General features: G+C 36.2%; 1 protein-coding gene across 1 annotated transcript; it reads left to right on the forward strand.

Moving 5' to 3' along the window:
- Nucleotides 1–2,795: 2,795 nt before the first annotated feature.
- Nucleotides 2,796–8,381, forward strand: LOC146532502 (cuticle protein 19-like). The gene is made up of 4 exons (XM_085196171.1): nucleotides 2,796–2,932; nucleotides 4,290–4,451; nucleotides 7,618–7,714; nucleotides 8,007–8,381. Exons 1-4 carry the CDS (start codon nucleotides 2,912–2,914, stop codon nucleotides 8,135–8,137), a joined length of 411 nt encoding a protein of 136 aa, XP_085052297.1. The 5' UTR covers nucleotides 2,796–2,911; the 3' UTR covers nucleotides 8,138–8,381.
- Nucleotides 8,382–13,278: the final 4,897 nt, after the last annotated feature.

Consider the following 13,278-nt stretch of genomic DNA (forward strand, 5'->3'; position numbering starts at 1 on the left):
TATATATTTTTCACATTTATTGTGTTAAAAAAGGAGATAATAATTATAGAAATAGAAAAGTATAGATAAGCAAATACATAAACATACATACATATCTTTATCGTAACTAACGTAATCGTAAAACAGCTAGGGTGCTGGTAACCATATAGTTTTAATTCATTATTACCCACCAGACAATGTATCTATACCTATAAATAAAATCTAAAGGTCACTCACTCATCACGAAATCTCAGAAACTACATGTGCTAGGAATCTCAAATTTTGCATAGGAGTCACTTATAGGACGTAGGTGCTCGCTAAGACGGGAATTTGCAATATCCGACTTCCAAGGGATTGTTTTTGGGGTTGAAAGTTTGTATGAAACTTCGTTACTACAAATGCTAGGAGTCTCAAATTTTGCATGGACGTCACTTATAGGACGTAGGTACTCATGGAGAGAGAAATTAATAATAACGTAGTTTACGCAGGCGAAGCCGCGGGCGGGCCGCTAGTCTTATATAAAACAATTTTAATCTCACATTTTAAATATTGCAAATATTACTGAGTTTACGGCCATATGTTTATTACGGTATGTCTCTACTTAGCGAGAAGGCTTATGTAAGTTTAGTGTATCGACAGCACACTTTCCTCGGTCGCCTTAATTTAGTGACAATGGCGGTGACACGGACCCACTGTGACTGAAATGCGTAATTTGGGAACTAATATCTAGGATGATGACCGTCATGGTTCAGCGGTGTAACGTCTGAATGTAGGTGGTTTTGGGTTCGATTCTCACTTAGGAAAATTAATTATATACACTCAAAGCGCTGCGTTGAGTTTCCTAACTCAATACAGAATGTTTGAACGTTGGGCGGAAAATTGGAATTGAAAAAGAGTAGAACTGACTATCTTAACCATATATTTATTTTATTTATTTATTTATTGATCCACCAACATTTGTTTACATCAATACATACAAAAAAGATACATAGTACATGGAACTAAGACTAAATGTAACAAACACTTACAGGTAGATACATCTTGCTATAATAGACCGAAAATAAACTCCTAAGCGTAGAAAACAACACAAAACAAAAAAGAAAAATAAATGAATGTTAAATTTAATATATTTTTAGCATGTTTGATTTTTGGTGTTCAATATTAATCGAATCTTGCTAGTTGAATCAGCATTAATGTCAAATAGGTCACTGTACTCATTAACCAACTTGCAAAGTCTAGGAACAGGAGAGTTTGATCCAAACACTGTTTTCCGGGGTGGGGGATAAAGGAGGGATATTCTTGAGGAATATAATTGCTATCAAATAAAAAACAATTTTCAATATAAAGCTTTCTCTGTATTATATTTTATCTATTTTATAGTCTATTCCCTATCTATTTTCTAAACTAGGAAATCTAGTGCTAACACATTCCGTGAAAATCGAGGCGGCTATCATTTTAGCTTTGGGTTAATACGCTTTAGAATTTTGAATAGAAAACAACAAATCTCTATGGAAGAAAATCATAATTCAAATTACTAATCTATTTAATTCTATGTTCTTATTTGACATGATATATATGTATACTTTTACATATATAATACAAAAGAAAATAAATTGTAATAAAAAATACATTTATAAATATAAAAAAATCCTATTTTTGTATTATATTTATTTACGTAATATATGACTAACAAATACGCGTAAACTAGTTACTTATCGGCTCCCACAATCAACATTGTACGCACGTTCGGAAGGAAGTAGTTGTGATTGTTTTTGTGAACTGCATCTGTAATAGATTATTCAATCACAAGGAGATACCACTATTAGATATCTCACTCTTATTTATTGGTAAAGAGCAGGAAGGAGATATAATCATTGAAGATAATTTTTCCATTCGGCACGTAAGAGGTAGATGGTAGGTTTATAGTATGGTATTTAGAGCACGTTATATTGTTAGTATTTTATAAATAGATCGTGACATAAGTGAATAAGGAAATTGTATATGTCAATAGACGCATTACGTGTTTAGCTTTAGCAAGAAAATAAATATTAGAAAGAAGAAGAAGATGAGACGAGATAAGTAATTTAGTTGATAGTCTTCATTGGGATTTGAGACAAAATGTAAACAAACAAAACAAAGTTTCTCAAAGTTTTATTGATATCACTTTTGTGCGGATACGAATCCTTTCAGGCCACGTTTCTTTTATATGTTAACAACAGCCACCTTATTCGTATAAGAGTTTTCTTTGATTGCTTTTACTTTGGCAGAGAAAAGTGCTAGTATAGCTTGGTTAGGGTTCACTCATGTTTTTAAACACTTAAACGTTAATATAACAATAAAAAATAATCAACAAATTCCTTTATGCTAATTTGTCTGTATTAAAATACGTTTATTTTATGTTTGAAAATCAAGAGTTTTAGATGTTTGTACGTGTAAAGTATTATAAATGATTTCTGTAAAGCAGTGTAAAATCAAGAATATCTACTGTATAATTAGAAAGAAAGCAGTGTCGAAAGAAAAAAGTTTTTTCAGCTTCACTAAAAAAAAATAAAAATAAAATAAAATAAAACTTTCCCACTCCAAGTAGGTAGAATCGTTATTTTAATTAGAACGGAGTGATTTGCGAATTATCTTACGCACTAGATTTCCAAACAATAACTCTAAAGAAGAAGTAAATGTACACATTTAGAATTTTAAATGTAACTCATTAAATATTAAACATATACACAGTTACGATGACATTTTTGTAAACAAACAATAGATAATCTATTTTTTCTATAGCTACACCCACCACCCTCTCTACTTGCTCTCATATATATACCTCGTTAGGTTTCTCTTTACACATACGAGTACGTCAAGAGACTTCCGAAACAAGTGGATTTTGTTTAAGGTATTAGTGTTCACCTGGAAAGTGCAAATAACATATAGAATTATGACATCAAAGGTCAGTCAGGTAAGTTAATTATAAACATGTGATTACCTAAAATTAATATTTTTAATGCTATTATAATTGAGAGTGGTAGTTTTAATATTATTGATATAATTGTAAAGTCCGCTGGTGGAGTGGTTAGGAACGTTGGCTGGGTCGGTTAAGGTGTTGGGTTCGGTCGGAAATAAAGTAAGTAAAGTATAGTCGGAAATAAGTAAGCAAATAAAGAATATAGTAGTAAATATATTATTTATGATGTCATCCATATATAAGAATATAAGTATATATTGTTTATAAATTGATATTTTTTTATTATTTATTAATATAAAACAGATAGGTTGATAGGACTTGGGTACCTTCAAAAAGCGCGTCTCTCTTCACCTCAACCCAGCTACACATATGTAGCTCCTCAGATGTTTCACGGGGTCGTGGTCGACGATGGACACTTACCATCATGAGAACCGTTCGCTCGTTTACCTTGTATTTTTCCTTAAAAAAAAACTTTTTCTGTGATTTGCACCATTGCAAATAAGTAAAAAAGCGGGATTCTTTCGTCAAAAGCAGGACAGGAAATTTAAAACTTCAGTATTTAATTTATTGCTTATCCCTTTATTTGAGTTTTTAATAAAGCTTCCAATGGTGATATTAATATAAAATGTTTAAAACGTCACAAGGAATGCTAAATCATATTCTTTTGGTTTTTGGTAAGTAACGAATATTCTTGTTAGTAATTATTAAAAACTTAAAGTAATTAAAAAAATATTTTCATAGTACGGGAATAAACCGTAAAAAGCAGGACTACTTCATATTTGGGATAAAAATCGGACATCTGGCAACACTGCTGTTATATTATCAAATTCTTTTATATTCCATTGCAAATGATATATTACTTTTCATAAAATGAGTTGCTTGGGTGGTTTATACTACTTTACTTAACCTTCTCAGCTTATATAAAAAAACTAATCAATACTGGCACAACACTAAACAAAAAAAAATAGAAAAGCGACTCCGATGAACACCATTAATAAGTTATTAACACGTAACTATTACGATGTGCAACGAAAGTTCATGGGAAAAATTTACTATAAAACCTTTTTATTTGTTTTCAATTGTATTAACGATGTAGTATTGACAACAATGGTATAATGTAATAAAAAGGATGTTAAAAAGTATTTCTCTTAAGACAGTGTAGAGGCTTTCGTGGCCTAAGGGCATAAGGGTGTGATTGTAATCTGACGGTTGCGGGTTCGATCCCCACTCGAAGGTATGAATTATTGTCAGGAATTATTATTAAGTAAGCAACGGAGTATCTTAACACTGGGTTCTCTCTGACTATCCTGCTGTGTCCAGGATACAACGTAAAATTGATTTTTTGTTTCAGTTAATAGTATTTTCAACACTGCTGGTATGCGTGTATGGAAGAGTGTTCACTTACCTGAAGCCTGTTGATCAACAGCCAGCCTCAACTCTCCTCCACACCCAACCGAAGATAGCTTACGACTATTATCATCAGATACCTGAAGATGAACATGTAGATTACTATGTAAGTATATATTTTTACTTATTATATCACAGTTTAAATTCGATATAACGGATAAATGACAAAAGAGATCAAATATAATGCTTCTTATAATAAAGTATAGTTATCAATTGGAGGTTTGTCAATAGTTTCAATTTGAGCTCGTCGTGGCGGAGTCGGACAAAATTTGTTTGTGGGTTTAATCCCTATTCAGCGGAATATATTAAAATGATTTATATTGTTTAATACCTTCGTCTGAAATACAAATAACGGCGTTGAATTCCGCGACTAAACATGCAACGTCTCGAAAAATTTTTAGGTTCCCTCTGTCTGTCTACCTTGCTATGCGGAAAAGAGAGTGAAGCTGTTGTTTTTTTAATATTTCCATGTTTAACAAACCAAGTGAAGCATCTTACAATTTTGTAGTAAATAGTGTTACGTAAGTGTACATTTTATGTAAAACGAAAGCGCTATGACTCGTAATGGCTTATTTAAATATTATGCGATACATTACGCAGAGGACTGACTAGACATATTTTTTACTTCAAACGAAGGTTGTATAATTATCTAATATTGTTTAAAATGAAAAATTTATTTGATCCTTCATGGATTCAGGATGTATTGTCCTTCAGCTTATAAAGTGTGGAAGATGTGTGAATCTTCATATAAGATAAAGATGATAAATGGTTCCAGCTTTTTACAAAAGGCGCGGGTTCGAGTCTCGTTTCGTAAATTTTTTTATTCACTTTTTTAAGAAGTATGTTTCACACTTTAGAGTGCAATAACACTCACAATCAGGGTTTTATGTTTCAATACATTAATTAATAGTCTAGATATTTTAATCTCATTTGTTAGCGAAATACCCTGCTCTATAGTATTTAGGTGCAATTTTTCATTTCTGCGCTTAATTTAATCTATTTTAGTCTATATCGTTGTTGCGTTAATTTTTTTTATTTAATCTTAAAATTTTGACAGCCAACTAAAAAAATATTTGTTACTAAAAAAATAAATTGTTAAATAAATATATTTTTTTCAATTGAATATATGTTGTAAGATAAATGTTAAAATGATTTATAAGACCATATAATAATAATAAGTTAATTAAGAAACCTATATAAAAATTCTAAATTAAATTTGATTCCTGCGTAAATTGAAAACCAACCACGTGCTTTATTTATTTTATTACTTTTAATTTTCAAAACTAAATTAACAATAGCTATTTGTTTGGGCAAGGTTATAATTAGTCATACATAGTATCAGGAGAAAGGATTAAAGAGGAAATACCTCCGCGACAGTATTTCCTGCAATGCTTAATTTATTCGTTGCGCTTGTGCCAGCGCGATTGACGTGTAAGTTATAAGAGTTTGTCTAATTATATTTATAACTTTCTTGTAATGATAAAATATTACTATTAATAATTAGTAATTAAAATATAACTATTAATAATTAGTAATAATCAGCATGTTTTACAATAATGACATAACTTTAAGTTAAAAAGCTAAGTTAGTCTCAAAATTAACATTTGATTGATTTTTTCTATAAAAATCCTATAAATTTTCTTTTAATAAATTTTTTGATGGTTGTTCTCAGTGCTAAATTTCATAATTGTAGGTACACGGATATTAACCTATAGGCACCATACCAGCAGCAAAACCGATGCATAAATGCTCGTATCTTTTGATTGTGTTCACATAGAAGCTTGATTATTTCTGTGCATCAAGTGACTTGAATATTTGATCAATTTTGGCATAAATTTTCTCGATAGACGGACAACAAAGCGATCCTATGAAGGTTCCGTTTAAACCTTTTCGGTACGGAACTCTGAAAACTAAGTGCCTTAACACTAGTTATTCTTTGAAAAAAAAACTAACAGTGTTTTTTTAACTCTACAGTACACGCCGTACTATGTATAGATTTTTTGTATGACCGCTTGTTGTTGTGGCTTATAAGTAAAAGTAAAAGTAAATTGAACGGAAATTGACCGTGAACACCGATAAATGCTTATCATTACTTGTATGATGTATCTAAGATGTGTATACTGTGTATTAAAAAAATAAATAATTAATATTAACATAATTTCGAGATTATTATTTTTTTTAGCTTATCGCTGTATGCAGGGTAGGCAGAGGAAATTTAGTGTTATGCTCTATCAGCTCATGACTCTGTTTCGTGACACGATACGTTAAGTGGAAAACCAGAAGAGAGCGAGAAAACAATTAATTCCCTTAAGGAACCTACATCCGTCGTGTTTACAGTTAGACACTTTTCCACTGCACACACATTTAACTACAACTTGTAATATAATTATGTATAATAATATATACATATATTTATAAAAAAATATTTTAATTGAATTAAAATATTATGTACTTAACTTCAATCTAGTCTATTTTGATACGAGTATATGTTATTTATCATACTAAGTATCCTATCCTATATCTTAAATCGAATCTTCGAAATTGCGAATAGTTTTAAAGAAAAACGCATTTAATTATTGACACATCACGCCGTTCACACATCAACTGTATCGAGTCAAGTTTCACTCATCCCTTACTCTCAACATATAAATAAGTATATTAGTTACGTTGGCCATTTAATGTAGATCAAAACTGTCTTTTCTGTTTTTCATTTTAATAAGTACTTTAGAAGTTGTTACAATATCAAAAAATCCTTGCTGCGAAACGCGCCACGCGGGCAGCCCGGGTTCAATTCCCGGCCGATGCATTTTATTTAATTTTCGTCACAGGCAGCCACGTCGTGCTTGCTTTTCATCAGGGACAGAATACCCTCTTCAGCATTAACCACAAGCTCGAAAAAAAAACCCGCCTGCCTTTATAGCAACGAAGATTTAGATGCGTTTGCACGTATTGGATAATTCGAGTTGAATGTATTATTTAATGTCATTTAACTATCTAAAAATAGTAATTTAAATATATTTTAATAAGTACTTGAAAAGATTAGTAGCACAGATTTAAAATTACGGTACCTACTAAAAAATCCTTGCTGTGTAAAACAATTGGAAAATCCTTATTGAAACTACAAAAATGCGGGTTGCATTAGGGTTTAATTAATTTTCAAATTATCTTAAGTGCTTTGCAAACATACATTATATGAATAATCCAGTAGTAAAAGCGGGCGAAGCCGCAATAGGGTCGCTAGTATATAATATATATTATTAATATTTTCACAGGCCTATCCCAAATATGTGTTCAAATATGGAGTCAATGATTTTCACACTGGTGACATAAAAACGCATCATGAGAGTCGAGACGGTGACGTTGTAAAAGGTAATTGTTTGTATTTTAAATAAAAAAATTGCTTCACGCTGTATCCCGCACATAGCAGGGCAGGCAGAGGGGAGAACTTTATGGTAAGACACTCCGTCAACTTAATGCCGCGCTTTGCCTCGTCACCAGAGAGAGGAAATGTAAATATTTAAGAGTTACATTCCTTTAAATGGGAATCGAACCTACAACAATCGTCTGTACATGCGCACGTTTGCGCCCAAATTTAATTTAAGTAATGCTTATATATCCAAACAATAATAAACATTTATAATATTTTATTTCAATTTCACAGGTCAATACTCAGTAGTAGAGCCTGATGGCTCAATCCGCACTGTAGACTATACTGCGGACAAACACAACGGGTTCAACGCAGTTGTCCATAGGACCGCCCCAATATCCGCGCACGAGGCCGCCCATCTCTAATATGTTAATATTTAGTTGTATTTATAGTTATTTCAAATATTTCAAGATCAAGATCAAAATTTTCCTTCGATCTCCAGTTTTTTTAATTACTATAATTGTTATTTATTACGAGATGTACCTGATTTTTATTTTATGTTTTTTTTTAGGATAAGATGTATAAGTTTTTTGTAATAATTTTGTTGTGAAATTTAACATTATGTATTAAGTTTTATTTTGTGTTTTAATAAAGTACTATTAATAGAAAGATTTTTTTATTAATTTATTTCAGTTATGTTATGAAGCTGATAAAAATTGAAATTAAAATAGAAATAAATACACTTGCACTATAATAAAACTGTAAAATATAATATATTTTTTTATAAAAGTATTTTTACACACACTTCCAACGAGAATACATAAAAATAAACGTATTTATAAAAGTACCCTCTAAAAGTTAGTAGCGTAGTATAACAAACATAAATATAATTTTAAGATTATTTCGTATTGTCAAAGATCTGTGGTACTAAAATGCACACCATATATTTGAACATTGTAAGCATTTGCTTAATTTTAAAACTATATAAGGGTATAACTAAAACAGAGACCCTTGCTGCACAGTGGAACATGTGACTGTAAGCATTATAACTATCCATTCGATTCCCACTCGATAAATTTTTCTTTTTCCTTCAGGTGAAAAGCGAAACTCGAAATGTATAAAATACATAATTGACTAAGACTATTCCATTATAAACTATACACTTGTCCTTCTCGCGTACATGCTTATTATTTACATACAATGTAGTATTTATATCATAGGTAAGGTCTTTCACACGATACACAATTATTGATTATGAAGGTATAAACGAAATTTGTAATGTATTTTAATCTTCATCCTGGCATTAATCCCGGCTATTGCCAGGGTCTGCCTTCCTACACAACCTACTCCACTTTGCACGATCTTTTGCATCCTCGGTGGTTAGACCATTGGCTCTCATGTCCTGCATCACGACATCCAACCAGCGCTTCCTTGGGCGTCCGGGAGGTCGCACCCCAGGGACTGGTATAGCAAGGCACTTGCGTCCGACATAGTTCTTAGGCCGGCGCGTAACGTGGCCAAACCATCTCAAGCGACTCTCTTGGAGCTTATCCGCTACGTCACGGACCCCAAGACTACCTCGAATGAATGTGTTGCGTATGCGGTCAGACCGCGTTACGCCGCACATCCACCTCAGCATCTTCATTTCCGTGACGTGAAGCTCCTGAGTGTGCCGAGATAGTGCTGGCCAACATTCGCTGCCGTATAAAAGAACCGGTCGGACGATGCTCTTGTATATCAGCCCCTTGAGCTTGGGCGGTATTCTGCGGTCGCACACCACACCAGTAACCTCCCGCCATTTGGCCCAGGCAGCGCTTATCCGGCCATGGACATCGTGATCGATGCCTCCAGACTCGTGCATAACGGATCCAAGGTACCTGAACTTCTCCGACTTAACGGCTGGCTCAGGACCTATAAGGATGGTGCTCGAGTCCCGGCTCCCGCAGGCCATGTACTCTGTCTTCGACACATTTAGTTTAAGACCGCCGTTCTCAAGCGTACCCTTCCAGAGGTTCACTTTACGCTCCAGCGTCAGTCGGTTCTCGGCAATGAGTGCTATGTCGTCGGCATACATCATCAGCCATGGAGGCTGGTCCTGGATGTGAGCCGAGACAGTATCGAGCACTACATTGAATAAGAGCGGACTAAGAGCCGAGCCCTGGTGAACCCCCACTGTAATCGGGAAGGGTCTAGTGTCGCCAACAGCAGTCCTAACCATAGTAGCGGAATCGTGGTACATGCCCCTGATAATCTCAATATAGGCCTCAGGGATCCCTTTGGATCGCAATGCCCACCAGATACACTGACGAGGCACACAGTCAAAGGCCTTCTGCAGATCTAAAAAGGCCACGTGCAGAGCTCTCCTTTTTTCCCTGTATGCCTCCATCAAAGTTCTGAGGGCGAAAATGGCGTCCATGGTGCCCGATCCTGGCTGAAATCCATATTGAGACTCAGAGACAGTACACTCTCGGCGGAGCCTGAGGTCGATCATGCGCTCGAAGAGCTTCATGGTATGACTCATAAGCTTAATGCCCCTATAACTACCACAATCTTGAACACTGCCCCTTCCTTTGTAAATAGGGGTAATGAAGCTAAGCCGCCACTGATGCGGCATCTTACCAGTGTTCAAGATATGGTTAAAAAGGTCAGTAAGCATGAGCACACCAAGAGAGCCCAACGATTTCCACGCTTCGATCGGAATGTCGTCAGGTCCCACCGCTTTTCCGTTCTTCATGCGTCGAAGGCAATTACGTGTTTCGTCAAGGGTTATTGGGGCAATAAGTCCGAGGTTAGGCGGTGGGTCGTGATGAAGACTGCATGGGTGCTGAGTATTCAGCAACTCCTGGAAGTAGCTTCTCCACCTCTCCTTCACAGAGGCATGACTACAGAGCAGCGTGCCCTGGGAATCTTTGACGCAAAGACATTTTGCGATATCTTGCGTCACTTTATCCCGGGAACGTGCCAGTTTGTAAATGAGCTTCTGCCCCTCCACAGTTTCAAGTTTATCATACAATGGTGACAAACTTTCACTGCGGGCTCTGGCTACAGCTCTTTTACAGGCACGTTTAGCTACTGTGTACTCCAGTCTGTCTTCAGGAGAGTTGGATTCCTGCCACTTCTTAAAGGCAGCCTTCTTTTCACGAGTCACCTCCTGCACCTCGTCATTCCACCACCATGTCTCCTTGTCGATGACACGTCCTCCCCTAGAAAGGCCAAGAACTCGCCTGCCCGCCGCAATGATTGCCGACTGAGCCCGATCCCAAGCATCCTGAGCAGTCTCGGTGTTCATCGAAATATCGTGACTTTTCACCTCTGCCAGGAAGTCGGTCTGCATCGGTCCATTCAGCAACCACCACTTGATCCGAGGCCTACGTTTCTCGGCTACTTTCTTCTTCGGAGTGACGTTAAAGTCCATGACAAGAAGACGATGTTGGGCCGTTAGGCTTTCGCCTGGAATGACCTTACAGTTAGTTACCCTGCCCATATGACACCGTCTGGTCAATAAGTAGTCTATTTGAGTTGAGTGGGACCCGCTCTTATACGTGATAAGGTGCTGAGAATTCTTTTGGAAGAACATATTCACGACGGCCAGATCAGACGCAATACAGGTTCTCAGAATGTTTTCTCCCTCTGCATTGCGAAGACCGTGCCCAAAACCCCCGTGAACACGTTCATACGGCTCAGCAGCCTTACCGACGTGCCCGTTCAAGTCCCCCCCAACTAAGACCACTTCGGTAGACGGCACAGCAAGTAGCACCCCTTCATACTGCTCCCAGAATGTCTCCTTTTCGGCCGCGCTACATCCCGCCTGGGGAGCATAGGCACTGATTAAGTTTGTGATAACGCCCTCAATCAGTACCCTCACTCGCATCAAGCGGTCGGAGCGACGGTCAACTTCAAGGAGCCCATTCTGAAGCTCTTCAGAAAGCACTACCGCTACACCGTTTCTACCCGAAGGTGACCCAGTGTATATAAGCCGGTAACCCTGTCCGATGTTACGGGACTTATTGCCCTTCCAGCGTGTTTCCTGGAGGAAGGCACACTGGACCCGACGTCTCATGAGTACATCTGCGAGTTCCCTGCATCGTCCGGTCAGAGAGCCAATATTCCACGTTGCAAAGCGGAGTTTCCTTCTGGGTACTAGCGTCTTTAGCCGTGCCCGTACATGACACGGTAGCCCTTGCCCACTTGTCACAGGTGTAGGGCGATGTGCCTGCGCGTCGTTTTGCGGCGACGCCCTAGCCGTACCCAGTCTCTTGTTTCGTTGTCGGTCCATATATGTGGCGATTGGCGGTTTTTAAATGGAGCGACTGCCGCCTGACCTCCAAAACCCCTTTGTGGGGAAAACCTAAGGGGGAGGAAAATAGAAGGGTAGGATAGGAAAAGGAAGGAGGGAGCTAAGGAAGGAGGAGAGGGGGGGGGGACACCATTCTTACGGACTGGATGAGGATATAAGAGTGGCGGCTCGAGGATCCGGGGTCGCGTACCCGTATGCCCACAAACCAATATCGGACAGATATTAGTCTGGGCACCCTCTGGAATGATTGTAATGTATTTTAATATAGTTCAGTATTTTTAAAATTTTGGAGCTTAATTAGGTTTTGTCTTTATATGATGGAAAGTGGAAAAGGTTTACGTTAAGTTAAGGTCTTCACCAATTGCACTTGTTAAGAAGGATATTTTAGGGGAAATAAAAAATAATTTAAATAAATATTGATGGATTAATAACTGATTGTGTTGTAAAATATCTTTAAATATTTTTTAGTGTAGTGTTATTCCACACTTAGGAAAGAAAAATACATTTTTTAGAAAACATAAAAATTTTAACGTAGCGGGATTTGAACCTTCGCCTCATCATACGTTCCCATCGGGCTACGTCGAAATTTTTATATGTTTATTAAAACTTATTTTTGTTTTGTTGTTATTAATTTCGATGGCTTAGTTGGTCAGAGCGTTTGGACGGTTTCCAAGAGGCGCGGGTTCAAATCCCGCTACCTTCATATTATTATATGTATTCTAAAAAAATACGTTTAAATAATTGCATCACTGTTCTAGTGCTAGGTCCTAGACTCTAATGCAAATATCAGCCATGGAGTATATATTAGTTTCTTAGAAACGAAAAAAATATATATAAATCAATACTAAAGTTTGTTAGTAATATGTTGAGCAAGAAGGCTGAGTAATCACGAGATAGTTTCAATTCACACGTAAATTAGAGCACTAGCTAGCATTTACTCTGTTGAAACTTACACTTCAATTACTATACTGGTAACAGTTGATTACCACTAAACTGCAGGTTTTACTAATTTGGGCGTAAGGCACCTACCGCAGACGATGCACAGAGTGATAAAAATATATTTTTTGCTATTTTTTACAAATAGAAAGGAACTTTATGTGCATTTTAATCTGCAAACTATTCTTTTGTCATGATAGGAAAGCCTAGCTTCTTATCAACTAAAGATTATAAATAACAAAAAAATCTTATTACTGTTCTTAACGTATCGCACTCAAGAATAAATACGGACCTTAGTGTGTAATTAAGAAAGACAGAAGAAAATTCTATTAG

This window comes from Heliconius melpomene, chromosome 13, assembly GCF_056956725.1.
Source record: "Heliconius melpomene rosina isolate 202511_hmr_F chromosome 13, ASM5695672v1, whole genome shotgun sequence".
NCBI classification, from domain to species: Eukaryota; Metazoa; Arthropoda; class Insecta; order Lepidoptera; family Nymphalidae; genus Heliconius; species Heliconius melpomene.